This window comes from Metopolophium dirhodum, chromosome 3, assembly GCF_019925205.1.
Source record: "Metopolophium dirhodum isolate CAU chromosome 3, ASM1992520v1, whole genome shotgun sequence".
NCBI lineage: Eukaryota > Metazoa > Arthropoda > Insecta > Hemiptera > Aphididae > Metopolophium > Metopolophium dirhodum.
In genome coordinates, this window is record NC_083562.1 from 4,578,226 (window position 1) to 4,597,406 (window position 19,181).

At 26.4% G+C, this 19,181-nt stretch overlaps 2 protein-coding genes across 5 annotated transcripts; both read right to left on the reverse strand.

The window, feature by feature from the left end:
• Positions 1-2,278: 2,278 nt before the first annotated feature.
• Positions 2,279-3,561, reverse strand: LOC132941231 (uncharacterized). The gene has a single exon (XM_061009181.1). The coding sequence runs from the start codon at positions 3,536-3,538 to the stop codon at positions 2,393-2,395; it is 1,146 nt and encodes a 381-aa protein (XP_060865164.1). The 5' UTR covers positions 3,539-3,561; the 3' UTR covers positions 2,279-2,392.
• Positions 2,589-9,125, reverse strand: LOC132941229 (uncharacterized). 4 transcript variants are annotated; one of them, XM_061009177.1, is made up of 10 exons: positions 8,048-9,125; positions 7,214-7,400; positions 6,913-7,053; positions 6,387-6,542; positions 6,097-6,249; positions 5,768-6,027; positions 5,552-5,711; positions 4,938-5,054; positions 4,306-4,450; positions 2,589-2,709 (listed from the first exon to the last, which is right to left on the reverse strand). In XM_061009177.1, exons 1-9 carry the CDS (start codon positions 8,060-8,062, stop codon positions 4,446-4,448), a joined length of 1,194 nt encoding a protein of 397 aa, XP_060865160.1. In that variant the 5' UTR covers positions 8,063-9,125; the 3' UTR covers positions 2,589-2,709; positions 4,306-4,445. The 4 variants fall into 4 exon arrangements, with proteins under 4 accessions (XP_060865160.1, XP_060865163.1, XP_060865161.1 ...); XM_061009178.1 differs by lacking the exon at positions 2,589-2,709 and adding an exon at positions 3,159-3,261; XM_061009179.1 differs by lacking the exon at positions 2,589-2,709 and adding an exon at positions 3,573-3,714.
• Positions 9,126-19,181: the final 10,056 nt, after the last annotated feature.

The window sequence follows — 19,181 nt, forward strand, 5'->3', positions numbered from 1 at the left end:
TTAGAGTTTGAAAATGTCATGAAATTTAAAATTGTGAAATATTTCAGTACCTAGGTATTTTAATAAACTTTGTTTTTTTATTTTAATAAGTTTTATATTTACATATAATATTCATAAATTACCTTTATAATTGTATGGTATATTATATTTAACCTTTTATTCACTTATGTTTTTCTCTCTAATTCCTAACTGTTGAGCTATAATAATTTAAGTATTGGAAGCTGAATAAAAAAATAAAAATAAATATACCTGACCTTTGGATTTATACATTTAAAATGGTATTCAAAATGTTTATATTGGCAAAAAAACATACAAAAATGTTTAAATGATACAATTAATATACAATATTATATATAATAATATATACTATATTAATAATTAATATGTCAACCACAGCACTCGTATTCAATTAATATCAATCATTATACCTAGTACTCTTGTACTATACAATTAATAATTGATAAATAATAAAATAGCCATCATTAATATTTGTATTAAAAAAAAAATTGATTTTTCAGGTTTTTGTGAAATATTTCACCATATAATGAAATATTTCATACTTCAAACACTAATTATAATACCAGGTTGAATGAATAATCATTGAACATTTATTTAATTAAATTATTAATCAAATAATTTTCGTTGGGAATAACCTGCGAGGAGTGTATCACTAAATGTCGATTGCGTTTTTCTGGGTTAACTTTCTATTTATAGAAAAGTTTCACTATACAATATTCATATATTACATACATTTTCAAGAACCGAGTTAGAACTGAACGTAGAACTAAACATGGTACTACGTGGTCCGAATGTCCGATACCGTGTTCGTCATGGAGTACTGGCTGGTTATAATAGATAACTTATAGTAATAATAATATGATTAATATGATCATATACGATTTAGTGGAGCCAGGACAGCCAGTTGATATGTTACTTGTCTTAGGTTGACTTTCTTAAAATATAAACAGGCTCTGATGCCGATGCTAAAAATATTAAAATAAACCATCAACATTGGCACACCTAACAATCGTGCATAATAAGTAAGTCTATTGATAATATGGTTCCCAAGACACTCCTTAAGTAGTACAAAAAAATCTCAAGAATTTGAAAATATGGTCATTAGGTACATACCCGGTGTGCAAAAATCTGTACTATAGAAGTTACATAGTAATCACAATGGTACTCGTGAAGTTGATTATAAATGCCTATCTACTTCTCTGAGATATTATATGGATGCTAAACGCCAGGTTGAGTGATGTTGAAAATGTAACATCACAACTGTGACTACTTTGTGATATCTTAATGTGACTTCTGTTTGTGATGTATAATACTGTTAAATATACTTCGCATAGTACTCAAATAGGTTTATCACATGGATATAAAATATCAACTTCTCAGTATTATCGCAAATGAACATCTTATCAATATCAATAATATCAATATTTTAATCCAGTTTACACCATCGATCGTTTTTTTATTTATAACTTACCCTTTGGGTATGTATGAAATATATTAAGTATTTTCTTAAAAATAAATAGTAGGTATACTAATGTAGGAAAGGAACAAAAATACTCAATAACTAAATAATATAATACACAAACATTAAAAACAATTTTTTTTTTATTGAAAACAAAATCTGAATAAGTAAAAATATTTTTACATTAAATAATTAATTTAACAAAACACTTGTATTAATTTGTAGTAGTACAATATTAATTATTTATTTATTATTTTATAATTAATAAAGAAATACATAAATGAATATTTATAAAAACAAATTATACATAAAAGAAATTAATAACAAAGTAGGTAAGCATATTGCAATTAGAAACTATTACAGGAATAATAAAAATAATAATAATCAAAGTACTTATACATAATATGGTAATGGGTATTGGGTATTGTATACCCAATACCCAAATATAAAAATTATTATACACAACTGATAAAGTATAATTAAATTAATTGATTTAATGTATTATTATAAAATAAAGTTATGTATTAATTATTATATAATATGTGTAACAAACTTATAACCACAGCTTTTAAACCAGAAGTTGGAATAAAAAAACATTTACATTTTATTTGATCTAATTTAATCTTAGATTAAACAGAAATGTTATCATTAATTATTTGAAATGATAAATAGTTAACAAGGTAATACATAAATTAATATTTATAAAAACAAATTATACATAAAATAAATGAATAATAAAGTTGGAAATTGGAATCTATTCCAGGAATGATAAAAATAATAATAATCAACGTTTACATAATAATGGGTAATGGGTATTGTATACAAATATAAAAATTATTATACACCACAGATAAAATATAATTAAATTTTATTTAAATATTTAATATATTATTATAAAATAAAGTAATTTATTAATTATTTGGTACATGTGTGTAACAAACTTATAACCACAGCTTTGGAATCAGAAGTTGGAATAAAAAAACATTTAAATTTTATTTGATCTAATTTAATCTCAAATTGAATAGAAATGTTATCAGTAATTACATAAAAACAGCCAACAGTAGTTGAACAAATTGGGTTATTTGACATTTGAAAAGATCTATTAAATTTACATACTTCTAATATAACTTCACCACTTAAATGTTTTTTAATCTGTTGCACAAAAACTATACTTTTGTCGTATAAAATAAAGTATTTGTCTTTTGATTTGGTCGAACTTATTATAAATTGTTCTGTAATCATAGATTCATAATATGTTATAAATGGGTTATACTTATAAAAATCATCATAGTTTAATATTTCTTTTTTAAAAATGGGATATGTATTTTTTTTTATCACATTTATTTGAACATATCTGTGTTCTATTACGCGATTATATATATCTTGTAACGGATACTTAGAGTTTTTTAAACTTTTTTTAACGAATTGTAGATAATTTTCAAATTTAAATGAACTAAATGAATCAAGAGGCCCGTGATTTTTTACAAAATTGGATAGATGAATTAGATTATGGACGTTATAACTAATATATTCCCTACCGTACAAATTAGAATAATCATCGACAAATGTTCGTAATAACGTATTGGCCAAATCATTGTAAATAAAACAAGTTTCACTGGAAATAAGAAGGCGGATTGCAGTATGAAAATGTAGATAATGAGTGTAAAACTTTTTTTTTAGTCTTCCTCTTAACACTATTGGCCCAGTGTATAGAAGAAATGATCTGAATTCTGTTGCTTTCCAAAATTCAATTTCTTCTAATGATCTAGGTAATCTACAAAATTCTGAAGGAAACATACTGTGTAAATTTAATAGTTCTGTTGAAATAGTATTAATATCAGGATTATAAAATCTAACATGCTTAGGTCCTTTCAACCAGAAAATAAGGATTCTTTTCATTACTCCCAGACATACGCAATGCATGTAGTCAAGCACAACCGTAGATGTAATGTCAATTTCAAATTGTTCTAATGGACTATTACCTTTATGATAGTCTTCGTCAGACTTGTCACGAAATGATTTATCGGTTCTTAGAGAAGAATTCAAGTTGTTAAAACTCATTCGATTGTTAATAAATGAACCTTCGTCTGTACAAGAACTACAGCCGTGATAAGCATTATGTCCTTTGACGTTAAGAATAAATGCCTTTGCAGGTGCATCGCAGACCACTTGTGATATTTCAAACATGAATATTTTTCCATTTATATTTAATCCATTCTTTATCAAATAATTCATTTCTGATGTAAAGTTATTAAGAAAATCAAAAACTGAATTAGGTTTTTTATATTTGGCATAATATATCCCAACAGGTACAACCAATTTTGATAATATTTTAACATTTTCAATTGCTACTAAAATGGGCCAAAAACAAGATTTAGAGCTTTTTGATATAGGAAGACCATCAATGTTGAAAGCTAATTTTATAGCAGATGTATTACTCAAATTATCAAAAAATTCAAGAAGTATTGGAGTGAGCATTTTTTCAATTCCAAAATGAAGATATGAACCCGGATGAACTTCAATGACTCTCTGATGAGATGGTGTATTTAACAGAGTTCTGGCATTTTCTGGTAGGTACTCAAGTCCTTCATTTCTTAATAAAGGTAGTAATTCATTAATAAAGTTGTGTGATACATGATACTTAGAAATTAAGTTTTTGAAATCCTCAATAAATGTATATTTTTCAATACTTTCATCACAACAATTAGATTTACAATCATTTGTACTATTATAGATGCATGTGGATGGCTGTATTATACTGGTATCAATAAGGGGAATGTCTAGAATATTGGCCCCAAATTCTGTAGATTCAATATTTATAGACTCACTTTTTAACGATATATTTGTAGATAATATTTTTTTGGTAGCATTATATTTTTCTGTAGGTCTTGCAGTTGATAATTTTATTTGGCTTTGAATGTGCCGAATAAAATGTCGTCTTGACATACACCCAACGGACTTTGTTTTCTTAATCTAAAACATGACATAAATATGTATTAATTATACAATAAACAATAATATTATGCCTGAAATATTAAAAGCATTATTGAATATTAAGAACCATTCATATTAAAATAAATATTAATTACATGCAATCACAGGCGCAAATAGGGTTTGGGATTTGGGGAGGGGGGGGGCTAAAGCCTTACTTTTATAATATTGAATAAGCTTAAAACAAAAATATAGGAAATGTTTGGGGGGGGGGGGGGGCTATGGACATTTTTGGGAGGGCTTAGCTTGTAAAGGCCCCTCCCCCTATTTTCGCCTATGCATGCAATTAACAATAATACAGTTAGATGATAATACAAGGTAAAAAATATTAATTTTAATTTAAAAATGTATATTAATTATTCTATGATGGTAAACTAAATAAACAATTATTTGGTAGGATTGGCAGGAATGTGATTTTGAGTATTTTATGTTAGTATGAAAACAATAAATAAATTATATTTTGAATTACCTATGATACTGGTTTTTAGTTTATCTCTCAAAACACGTTGAGCACCATGTCTAAACCAGTCCTTTACATGATTTTCGAATAAAATATCTGTTCCTTTAAAATTAATTCTTGATATTTCTAAAAAAAAAAAAAAACAATAATAGTTGTATGTATCGAATGGGTTGTTAAAATATTTTATATAATTTATTTAAATAAAACAATAATTGTTTACATTCAATCAGCTTTGAAAATATAATATCTTTAAATTTAATCTCTAACCTACCATGGCTATAACTTTGTGTTAAGGTAAATTAAGTTACATAATCACTATATTTATTATGCTTATAACCATTCGTGCATAATAAATATAGTTTACTTAATGAAATTATTCTGATTTTTGTTGTTTCTATAATATGTTAATTAATAAAAATATTTTCTTCTTGTATCTCAATCTCATAATCAGGGATTGGATTTTGAAGCCACCAACTTGTTTGATCTAACCATAAGCTACATACAAGTATGTAATTCCTTAACAATTCAGTTACAAACTAATTTATCTATTTACTAAGTAAGTTCTTATTTGAATGTAGTATTATAAAATATTTGTTAAATAAGTAATTCAATTAGAGAATTACCTTTCATAATCTCAATCAACATTAAATTTTCTAATCTGAAATTTGATTTAAAGCCTGTCCATGAACATTTTGATGACAATTCATTTGTGAATAATCTATGCAATACACGTTTCGTAAAATTTTTTGTATCAGTTCCTCCAATTGTCTTAATGAAAGCTCTCTATAATACAAACAATTTATATTTATTTCTATTAATTGAAAAAAAAAATATATTACCATTTGAGATTCAAATGTTGGGTCAGTTTTTATTTTATCATTAATACTAGTAATAGCCTCTATATCTTTCATAGGAAATAGTACTATAAAATCATCATCAAAAACTTTATTCTTTTCACATTTATAGCTACTATAGCTGTTTTCCTGTAAAAATTTTTCAATTTTATCCAATCTTGCATCATGTCGTTTTACATATGCATGTATAGCAACAACATTTTCCAATATTTTTGAAATCATATTATTATCGTTTACAATATTATCTGTGTAACATCAACAATGTTATTAAATTAACTATTTATTTATTAAATTTTCTTGTTACCATTACCTACCTCTATAATTAATAGATAGATTTGAAGTGTCATCAGTAGGCTGATCATGTAAATTATCAATAATAATGTTACTATGATTATCACCAGATTCAAAAGTATTTATGTTAAAAATATTATCATTGCTTGATTCGTTATATAATATCTGCATGGCCGCTGTGAATACAGAACAAAATCAATGATATTTTTTAATTACACATTTAAATTGTATAGTATTTAATTTTTTGGGGCGTACATTATAGATTTAATTAGTTTGAGCTAATTACGCTTAGTAAATTATTTTAAAAAAATACCTGAAACAATATTATTAGTAGATGAAGTACTTGCTACAAACGGTTCAGCATCTAAATTTAAGGGGGTTTTAAATAATGTGTCCAATTTATTTTCAGTAATTGTGGTTTGGTTTAGGTCCTTCATAACTTTTATTGGAGTTAGTGCTGCACTACTATCTATTTAAGAGTAAATAACAAAGAAAAATTGTATTCATACATTTTGATTATTAAATTGACATGTATCTTGGCCAATCGGAGAGTTAAAACCTTAATACAACTTTCATTACCTAATAAAAATAAATTATTTTGGTAGTCTACTTTATACCTAGTACAGAAATCAAATTTAAAAACATAATATACATTATTAGAAAATGGAAATTGTATTATGGCAAATAAATAAAGCCAAATTTTAATAACAAATTTAACTTTATGTTAAATGCTAGTGTTTTTTTTTTTTTTTAATGTTAATGAATCAACCTATACAAATCATACTCCTTAAGTTCCTGACCATAATAATATTATGTCAAATTTAAAATAAAAAGATTACCAGTGTCACTATCATCACTATGGGCATCATTTCTTTTAAATTTCATTTTTCTTTTGCGTTTCCCTCTTCCTACACTTTGATCTGATTCAGAAGATTGTAAAAATATTTCTTTTTCTCTTTTTGAAGCTTGCTCATAAGTAGCTATACATAAATGATAACTTTAAATAGGTACCTAATATATTTCCTTAATAAAAATATACACATGAAAACAACATTGGAAATACATACATTTTTAAGTAATGCAAATATTTTAATAGGTAGGTATTAAATAAATAATTAAATAGGTAGGTATGTAACTTACAATATTGTTCAATTATTTTTACAGGGAATGGTTGCCAATCTTTAGTTGGATTTTCATAATTTATTATCATTGTATCTGTAATACGCTTTTTAGGCCACTGACAAAATGTAGTGTTACCTAGTTGTACAATCCAATTACTGGGTATCACTGAAAATTTATTTTCTTCTTCAAATAGGCCAACTACCCACTGAAAATAATATTATAGGCAATTGTTTATGAAATGTGAGTAGTATATGGCATATTTATGAGAAACATAAAACATCTTGAAAACTAATATTTTAAATAAAATGTACCAAGGTATCTTATAATCTTATAGTTTATCAATAAAATTGTATTAAATTAAATGATAAATAATTTAAGTTACAGACTTTTTATACTTGCAGTCAAATGTTGTAAAACAAATAATAATAATTGGTAGGTAAAAGTTATAACTATAATATCTAACTAAATATAATATTAAGTAATTCATGTAATTCCTTTTACTTATTTTATTATTTAGTTATTAAGAAACCATACTTTCACACCTAGGTAACTTCTAAGAGTTGATATAAATTAGGTACCTACTAATTAAATAATACGAATTTAAATTTGATTCAGTGATCTACACAAAACACTTCTAAATGCTTCAGCACCTAGTACCTTCAGTACCTACATAATAGACAATAATTATTCATAATTTTTAATAAAATTTCCTAGGTATTCATGCAAGAACTAAATAAGTTAAAAATTTCTTAAATAGTTCTAAATGGTTCTTGATATATAATTAATAATGCCATTAAAATATATATTCATAATAAATTATAATCAAAATACGATATTAAAATATATATTTACCTGTTTTTCAGCCATGATTTTACAATATGTTAATCAGGTAATCGAAAGCACACTCGCGTCTTGCAGTCTTCAACTCTTGTGATTTAAACAATGTTAATTAATTTCGAAAGCACATTCGCGTATTGTAGGTACTCTCATGTCTATAACCGGACTTCGGAGCAATGACGCTCGTAAGATTAAAACGTGTGATGTGGCTATATCAAATTCACAAAGAAAAATGAACGCGCGTAAAAAGAGCGAGGGTCTTTCATGAGCATTATCATGCAATTACTGGAAATACCAATAATTATTTGTTATTGCAGTATAGCCCGCCCCCGCCCTTCCAAGTGAATGTCACAATCGACACAATTTCATCTTCTATGTGATGTTCATTATAGGAACTTACCAATATAACTATTAATAGATATAGAATATTGCTATTAGCTATCCTAAAATAGTCTCATACAGCCAACAGCTATAATATTTGGACTGTTCACTGGATCACAGTATCACGCTGGATTTGTGACCTCTTATAACTTATAATAATTATTATAGTGTTACACTGTAATACTTTCTGGTGACATAACTGGGATCACGGACTGGACATCTTAATAGTTAATAATAATACTATAGCGTATAATCGTAGGATATATGTATACTACGTATTTAAGTATATTACCAGCTACAGTATACCTTGCATTCGTTTGAAGCGTACCTGATGTCTGATAGCAGTGCAGTGTGCAGCCACTGCGGGGTAGATGTTAAACTGTAACCTTATTAAGACATCGCTAAATAATATCTATTAAACGTTTTAATGATGAAATATTGAAATGTCACAGATTTCGACTATTGTAATGTATTTGCTACGTTAAAATGATATTTCACATGCGTATTAAAAATAAGTATACATAGCGACGTTATAATGTTAAGTATGTTAACTTAACTCACTTTGAGCACCTAATTAGATATCACTCTGTAACATCCTTATGAAATTCCAAAATGATATCTATTAAACGTCTTAGTTAACAATTTCAAATATTGTAATGTATTTGCTGAGTTAAAATGTTTTATCGCATGCATGTTCAATATGTGTATACTTAGCGATGTAATAATATTAAGTACGCAAACGTAATATTCATTTAACTTCTATATAACTGCGTATTGTAACGTTTGTTTTGTAACCTTAACAAAACATCTCCCAGTAGTTAAAGTCACCACATTGCACACCGGGTAACTAAAAATATATCTAAAAATCCAAAAAATCAGATTTTGAACAACTGCATTATATTGAAGACAAAAAGGGGATGATCATGCTTGGCGAATCACCCTGTATAGGTACAATATAATGTTCTAACTTCTGAGTTCGTGTCCATTTTACGATCCAAGATGACTTACCGAGTTTCATGGACAAATACGGAATAGCATAACGATAATAAATATAACAAACCATAAAACAATAACTAAATTTATTTTAATTTATTTAGTTCCAACTCAATCATACGAAAAAAATTATCTGGTGATGGAAAAAAAACATAGGTACGTCTTACAACAGAAGTGCGGTATAAATTATTATGTAATATGACGTGTAATATATTTATATATTCACAACATATATCTAATGCCTAACCTGCAACGTCGTTCTATATCGACGTAGATCAGGAAGTAAAACAGTTTTGTAGATGAGTCCATTTTTCGGCATCTCGTGAAAATTGTATGACGTTTTTTTTTATGCATTTTACAACAATCAATTAAAAAGTTATGATCACACGGCGTCCTGAATAGGCTATTTAGCTACACCACTGTCGTGGGTTCGTTTTCTTGATAGCTGGTATACAACTAAAAACTCATAAATTATTATACGATATTTTTAAAGCGTTTCTTAATTATACAACAAAGATAATACGGGACGTCATAGATATACTATTTAAAATGTCGGTGGAGTACCTAAACCAATGCCTAGGGTGAAAGCGTTCTCAATATAATAAACATTATACCTATATTATTTTTATCATGGGCCAAAAAATATTGGTTCATTGGTTAGCAAATGTTGAAATGTCCGTACAGTGTAATTCGTAATGTTTAGTACTCTAGTCTCTGCTTACTGCTGTAGACCTACCTGTGTCTATTCTTAATATATTGTGATGTAATTATGTACGGCAGTGGTGTGATTGCAAACTTGTAAATTGTCTAGAAATGTGATCATTGTATCCAACTAATTCTGATCCAGTTTCGTCGACGACCAGAAATGCAATACAGAAAACCCCTACCTTAATAAACGTTATTAAGAAAAAGCATGTAACCAAGCAATTAATTTTCAACGCTTTTCTATGCTTTCAATATTATGTAGTACATATATTACATTTATATTATAATTTTATATTGTAATAAATTTAAATAATTATTTTGTGCAATCAAGATTCTATAATTACAAATTTTAATTAAAATACAATTAGTACAGATTTGAAAATATAAAAATAAAATCAGTTGGCTGTTTAAATTAGGTATACTCCTTTTGTTTATGAAAATAAATACTAGAATATGAAAGTGAGTAATTTTAATTACGGCGATGGTAATTTTAATTTAAAATTAGTTACCACTGTTACTAGTATTGATTGATACAACTTATAAAAATATGTCACATGCCTATGCAAACAGTTCAAAAATAAAATTAAGCATAATGTCAACTATTTACAAGTCCCAAAAATTATAAAAATGTAAATGTTTTTATTACTTTATCTAAGATGAAACCTAGTTACTACCAAGTTTAATTTTTTTTACACGTTATGTACCGATGTTTACTTAAATATTTTCTAGCTACAGCAGTGTTTCTGCTCATTGAAAATAGTATAAAATAAGTACTAGATATAGGTTATATACTTAAATTAGTCAATAACCATTTTATGTTAAATAATAAGTAATGATTGAAAATATTTTTTTTAACCAATACTTTGTATGTTTTAAAACATTATTATTAAAGTTTAATTATGATAATAAAATATGCAAGACACATAGGAAAATATTATTTATCCAATATTTCTGTACCTTTACTAGTTCGCTGACTATAGATATAATGTGATGTACTATGAGTTAATTCCATCCTAAATTCTACATAATATATAGGTTATTATTATAAATAAGTCACTAAAACAGTAAAACAAAGCTACAACTATTAGATTCCGAACGAAACGATGAATGCATTGATTCTACAATGGGTTTTTTTCGCGAAGGTATGTTTAAACAGTTTATTATAAAAAGTGTTATTGTAATCAACTTAAATATATTTTCTGGTAGGCAAAGTGAAACTAATTAATACTTTTGGAGGTAAAATTTATGTGTACCAGTACTTTTCTTAATAGTTGAGAAAAAATTTGGGGAAAAAGGAAATTTTTACTCAAAACTAGATTTTGACATTATCGATTATTTTATTTTATTGTTATTCAAAAACGAATATCTGTAGATAACTGGAATTTTCACCAAACTTTTATATAACAATTTCTGTATTTATGGTATAGTCTTAAAATATTTTGACCATTTTGAGCTAGACAAAATACATAAGATATTTTCAAGAAATATCAATAAAAAAATGTTAAATTGTTTAAAAAGGTAAAAATTTAAAACATGTACCTTATAAGTTGTTATAAAATCTATTTAAAAATATTAAAGATATACGAGCAAGGTTTTTTTTCATAACCATTTGAAGTTCAAATTTTGACGAAATTCGTCAACATCACGAACATTTTCTAATTTTATTATTATATTGTTAAAAACTTAAAATGTAAAAAATATTCAATTGTTAATAACTTAAAAATGGATAAAATATTCAATTGTTGTAGCTTTGACTTGGTTTTACAAGGTACTTCATAAGTGTTTATACTGAAACAAAAAATTTAATTACTATTTAAATACAATTTTTTTTGTAGACATTTCAAATTCAAAATTGGGCAAAATTAAATATTTACACGAAAAATTAAAATTTTTAATTATTTTGTTGTAATTCAAAATATTAATAATACTTTGCGGGGACTTAGCTTTTACGTATATTATTATATTTTATGTATACATAATGATATTTTCAAAAGATTTAAATTATTATTAAATTATTATTGCCTAAATATACAACGAACTTATTTACACTGTTTAATGGAAAATATAATTCAAAAGTTAATAACCATTAAATTATAAAAATTTATTTTATTATAATAGGTGTTAATAATATGATAAATGCAATGTTTTCTTGATTTAAAAAAAATGAATCAAACCAATCTGCCGTAATATTCATATTTAAATAAATTACGTTAATAGCAATATCAAAAATCAAAACATGAAGTATACTTGGCGTAATTTAGACTGACGGTTTGTCAGATTAGGTTACCTTATTCCAACCAATCTTCACTCAGAATCGTTTTCGTGTGCAATGATTTATGATGAACATAATTCAAATGTGACACATACATTACAGTGACTTACTCTATGATAACTCGACACCTACAGTACAGCAAAGCGGTTAGTGCTGCATGAACCTACTTTGAGATAATCCTATTATAATACCTACCTATAGCAGATCTCGTGGACTTCTTTATAATGCCAACTCATATGATTTAAACTTTGCTCAATTCGTTATTTAATATTCGGTGTTATGGTGTTTAACAATTTTCATCGATCTTCTTGAACCTCGAAAATATACTTGTGCGAGCTGCGAGCACCACTTTAAAATGCGAATTTTGGAAATTGCAAGTTTATCATTGTTTAAGGCTCTACATTTATCAGTCAGCGAGTCAGTCAGGACAAGTTTGATAATATAATATAATATAATATAATTCGATTACGTTATTATTTTTGATAAAAAGTTTTTCACTTAGTCAAAAAAAATTTATAATTTAATGCAAGGTTCCTCATAAATGTTTGATGGTGGAAATTAAAAAAAAAAGTTGAGTGTAAAACGACAATATTATTTCGGAACGTCTTAAGTAAGAATTTTGATAAAACTCGTCACCGGTTAGTTAGGAAGTTATGAGTGTATATTCACCCGTAAACCAACAAATTCTCATAGAACGATATTCTTATTTTGTTGTATTTAAAAAACTATCAACTGTAGGTACCTACTTGGAATTTCCACCAAATGTTTATTTTATCATTTTCTATAGATGATACAATTTTAATAATATTTTGATTATTTTTGAGATTACATTTGGTTTTTAATTTTTTTTTTTTATAAATGTCAATAATATTTTTTGTTGGTTCAAAATGCTTGAAAATTAATTACAAGCTTCCTCATAAGTTGCTATAATAGTAGTTGATAAATATTAAAAATCCATATGCATATTTTTTTTATAAGTATTTAAAGTTCAAATTTTAACAAAATCTCGATATATTATAAATTATTATGCTGTTTCAAATTTATAAAATGTTCTATTTCATAGCTAATGATTGGAAATTAAAAACAAGCATTCTCATAAGTAGTTTATACTGTAACCAAGAAATCTAAAAAATATATAAATACCGTTTTTTTAATAGACATTTTAAGTTCAAATTGGACGACATTCAAACAAAGAATAACAATTTTAGTTATTTTTTTGTAATTTAAAAATAATACTCGTAGGTACTTGAAACTTTTAAAGTATAATATTATAATATTTTATACACACAATAACATTTTCAAATGCAATGTTTTAGGAAAAAATTAATTCAACCTACTTTATTATTACTAGGCAATAATATCATAAAATATCCTCAGTATTATAGGTGCCAAAAGTCCCACCATAGATAAGAATACTGGGTACTTACCTAATGTTTTCAGAGCTACCGGTGGTTTTATTAATTGGCTTCACATTTTGTATCTTAGTCCATGTTTTATACAGATGGCGTTGTAAACTCTGGGTCCCCAATATTGCGACTCCCCGCACTTAACATTCGTGGCTACTGATAAGCTATTTGTTTCCAGTCCATTTTATCTAAGTCCGTGGTTTAAACGCACAAATAATCTATTTTTTAATTACCTATTACTTTGAAATTTTTAGAAAAATGCGATAATTTACGTCATGTTGCATTGTAATAAATGACGTATTATGTGGTCTTTTGTACTTAAATTTATATCTCCTATGATTTAATACATAATATTTATATTACATAATATAAGTATGGTTAAGCGATTATTTTAATCGATTTTTGCAGTGTTTTGGCAATTTTAACACCTACCGAAAGAAGACAAGAATAACCTCACTAAAGGAAAATATAAATTTAAAACTTAGATTATAAAATAAATATTCAAAAGACATCTACGTTGTAAAAACTACGCGTCTTTTTATTTTTTATATTAGGTTTACATATTAAGCTATACTATTCAATTATATTTTTAAAAAAGAGAAATATTGATACGTCATTAATTTTTTTATTTTATTTTATTTTTGCACGGTGGTTGGTAGCTGCTAAGTGGTAACTTAATTACCTACTTTTTCAGATTTATTTTATGTTTATGTAAATTTTTACAAAATTAAACTTAATATTTTATCACGTAATACATCACTGCTTTGAACAAGGTCAGCAAGGAAAATGTAGCGTGTTTTGAAGGAAACGAAAGTTCATGTCATACTGATCGTTAACTTGTCGCAAGTACCTACCAAAATAAATTGTACGTATAAATATTAGGGAGTAAAAACTGAAAGGCGGAATAGTTAAAATAATATTTAGACATTTTTAATTTTATGCACAATATGAATTCATTACCTACGTACACGCATATTATTATAATTGAAATATTTTTGTTACGTGTTTTTTATTTTTATTATTGATATTTTTGCATATTTTAACAATTCTTTTTACGATTATTGCCCAAAAAAAATACGAATATTTTTAGGACGCATATATTGTTATATTTGTGTAGTATCAACAAAGTTGAGTATATTTTAGTAAAATTCAACAAAACACCAACTAAATTAAAAACTTTTAAAAAATAACTATATTAGTATAGACAGTTTAAACACCATACCTACCTATAACAATAGATATACCTGGATGAAAATCGGAATAAAATTAAAAATAGTGGTGCGTGTTTTGGTGTTTAGGTTGTATTTATAGAAATTCATTAAAATTTTACATAAAGTAATTAGTAAATATTATCTATTTCATGCTTTCCTTACTATCGCGGATTGTAAATTTGTAAACAATTTATACTTACCACCTCTTATCGTCTGTAATCCCGAATCCGCATACCATAAATTTTCATTTTCATATTATATAGGTAGTATTAAGTTAACGGGAATGTATTCGACGTGGAAATTAATTATTATTTACCTAATAAAGACCAGTTAGACTCAATTTATTAATTATGGCGATATTGTTGTTAGGGACCTATTGTATACATAGTAATACATTATTTAATTGATTGCCTAAGAGGAAATTTGACAATTTGACAAACAAACTTAATCGTTTTCATGATACATTCACATACTTACTCGGAACTCCTTCCACTCACCTACACCATTATTGTTTCAAAATTAATTTATTCAAATTCTGATTTTTAGAATTTTCAAGTATACTTAAAGACCTTATTTCCAAACACATCGATTTTTTTTATGCAATTTAAAGAGTATCCTGTGGCAATACAAACTTTTTTATTTTTAATGAGAACCACTGGCCTATTTTGTTGTTAATCGTCAAAGAAATAATTTTTTGAAAATTATTAGTATAAATCAAAATTCAAACAAGTAGTTTCTAAATTCTAAGTCCATAAACTTTAAGTACTCAAGATAACAGTTTACGATAAGAGGTAGGTATAGAAGATATGGCTATGATAATTTGAAAATTATAGTAATTATTTACTAATTAATATTAATTTATTCAAATTTTATAACTTGCGAACATTTCTTAGTACAATAAGAAGTTAATTAAATATTAGATTCATTTTATATTTTACGGAAAGCCACTATTAAAGACTATAAGGTACCTTTATAGACTATAGTACTTTAGGTTTATAAACTCTGAAATTACTCTAGGTTTAAAAACTCTGAAATTACTTTTCAAATTTTGATTTAGACGCGTAAACATTTTCAAAAATAATATCTGATAAATAATTTACTGTAAAACCAGTTTGATAAAAGTAAGTTTTCATTTGAAAAACAGAAGTTTGTATAGCCAAAAAACAATACTGTCATAAATTTGTATAAAAATTAAAGTAGGTATATCAAAATATGGTCTTTATGTACCTATAGTCTATACCTACTTGAAAATTCCAAATAACCATATATGAATAAATGTATTGTTAAAAGATATAATGGAGGAGTTTAGCATGCTAGCATATGTTTAGGTTCGTTAACCGAATCATAAGGTATAGGTATACAATGTCTAAAAGAAAGAACTGACAAAGATATAAATTAAATATGTTATAACTTTTGTCAGCTCTTTCTGTTATACTCTGCAGTCTGCATATTATCTATAGATTATTATGTACATATGATATAAATTACCAACGGTACTTATTATAGACATATAACTATAAACGTGTATGTAAAAGAACTAAACAGAAAATATATTGGTCAGTTTTGCATAACTGGTGGTCTTGTAAAGTATTCGAAGAAGACGAGCCTTTATTAATTGTATTTTAAAATAAACACACTTACAAATCAAAACATATTATAATATAAATTACCATAGGTTTTGTGTTTTTTGTTTTCCAGTACCTAACTTAGGAGTTATAACCATTCTACTTCTATTTAGAATATTTTATGGTTTTCAATATTAATATTTAATAATATTATTAAATATTAAATTTGTAATCATAGTTTTCATAAGGGAAATCAGTCCTGTCCCCAAGCAGCGTGTATAAATAATATTAAATATTAAATCCGCTAAAGATTTAACAAAATTATTAATTATCTACAACACTTTTTATTACTATTATAATTGTTTGTATTGAGCAATATATTTCAAAATTACATACTCTTAACCAGAACAACGTAGATACAGCATTAGTATTATATTAGTCTAATTAATATTTAACAATATTATGGGAACAATCTCTTTTCAATAACTATAACATTAGAACAATCATGCTTTTAACTTTTAAGTTAATTTGTACTTTGTAGTAAGAGTAATTTTTAATATTTTTGTACAGACGTACAGTAATATATTACTAGGTATATAATAATGCCATGGTGTTGTGGGATATTCTGTATTTATACATTTTATATAGGTATCGAAAAATATATTACCGATATATACACATGTCGTAACTCGTATTCCGAAATAATTTAAAAGCCAAACCCTTTAAAAAATAACAACCGAAACAATATAATAGGTCTCAATTAAATATAAAGTCCATCTAGGCAGCATTATTTAATATACTATAATCAGTTAGATTGCAAATACTACCTGAATATCCCGACTTCGCCAGTATGTATTTTTTTTTTTTTTTATGAATCTAATATATTATAGTATATAAGCAATATAAGTGTATCTCAGCTCACGGACAAATTGGCATCAGTGTACCCAGCTCTGTGATATAATTCGACCTATATGGGTAACCGCAAGTCACGGTTTGAATTTAGCACTAGTTATAAGTACTTTTTTACGTAGTTTAAACTACTTACTCTCTAAACTTTTCTGACATCTCTAAAACATTTTCTTCAAATTAAATTGAGTAGATTTTCAGTATATAAGCTACACACATACATTTGGTTTTAAGATATAGTTTCATCAATCGAGGCCATAACGTGACGATTTGATGCATGCTTGTACCGGAACTGCCCAAGTAACCAATAGCAACCATTTATATAAAAAAAATAACACTAATTTCTACTATTACTGTAATAATCTGCAAACAACATTGGCAACCATCTATAGACAAAAAAACTGGTTGTGTTTGTGTTTTGCTACCTCTTTAATAAAATACGAATATCGGAAAAATCATTCTAATTTACCATTCTAATTTACATCTAGATCATTAGAGGAACAACTGATCCAAATTTTTAAGTTCGTACGTAGTATCTGAAACGTAGCGATGAGTGAGTGGTATTTGGCCTTGTATATAAATTGAATACTTTTTGATGTATAATGCGTAGTAGGATTTTGGTTTTATGCTCTAGTTTAATCCTAAGTAAAAAATGTAAATTGGTGTTATGTTATTTTAATGTATGTACCTACAATGTACACTCTTATACATTTATAATATCTTCAGTTACTTATAAGATTTAAATACTATTTCGTTTTATTATGAACACTAATAACAAGAGCAATTAAATTGTTGATCGTCACTTATCAGAAGCAACTCGTGTTTCCTTCCAGTTTCCTAGAAGAGCTTGATGTGGTTGCGAGCACGCTCGAGTTACACTTGATGAATAAATAGTGACCTATTTCCTTCACTAGTGGTTGTGTTGCTCTATACTTCTGTTAAGAGGTATTTTAACAAATGAGTCTAGTTCAACATCGGTTGCAAGTTGCTAGTAATTAAGGATTTATAGGGTTATAATTCTAAACAGTTTTCACTTCCTACACAAGACGACCCATAACAAAGCGATATGCCGGGAGATATTTTAAACGTATGCGACTGGTTTTCAGGTAGTTCGCTAAAAATTTAACTTTTTAATCAATCATTGATCTCCAGAGTCCAGAGTTGATTAAGAAGTACATCGATTATTAATGATAGTTATCATAATATGCTGTGGACCTGTGGTCGTCTCTCTCTTCTTTCTCTTTCATATTCCAAGGGTAGGAACCACTAAGGGTCACCCCAGATGTCAATCGTTTGTTCTCGTCTCAAGAACAATGGGGATAATCATAATGGTGCGCACGTCATACACTATAATTAATAGTGAAATGAAGCCCTCCCCTTCCCCACCAAACACTAGGTTTTAGTTTCAATTATACAATACTAATTTTTTTTTATTATTTAATCGTATTTTCGTCATTCAGCGATGACTATTTAAAAGTAATTTTTATTTTAGTTTGAACCTATTGACTCAATTGCATAACATTTACCTAATTAATTGAACTATTTCATACGTATAACATATAATAATAAGCATTTTATAAGTTTGTTAGATTTACACAAGTCGATCAGTCTAAATTGTTTAACTCGTAAGTCGTAGTGTGTTGACGAATAACATCATAGATTACTCTAGATGTTTAATAAGCTTTGTATATATTTGTTTTATTTTAACGC

Excerpts from the sequence above, each read along its gene's own strand:
- LOC132941231 (XM_061009181.1), bottom strand. The coding sequence starts at position 3,538 with ATGAGTTTTAACAACTTGAATTCTTCTCTAAGAACCGATAAATCATTT.
- LOC132941229 (XM_061009177.1), bottom strand. Across the intron at positions 7,054-7,213 it reads AAAAATAATTGAACAATATT|CTACTTATGAGCAAGCTTCA; the intron begins GTAAGTTACATA and ends ATTTATGTATAG. Across the intron at positions 6,543-6,912 it reads TAGTGATGATAGTGACACTG|ATAGTAGTGCAGCACTAACT; the intron begins GTAATCTTTTTA and ends ACTCTTAAATAG.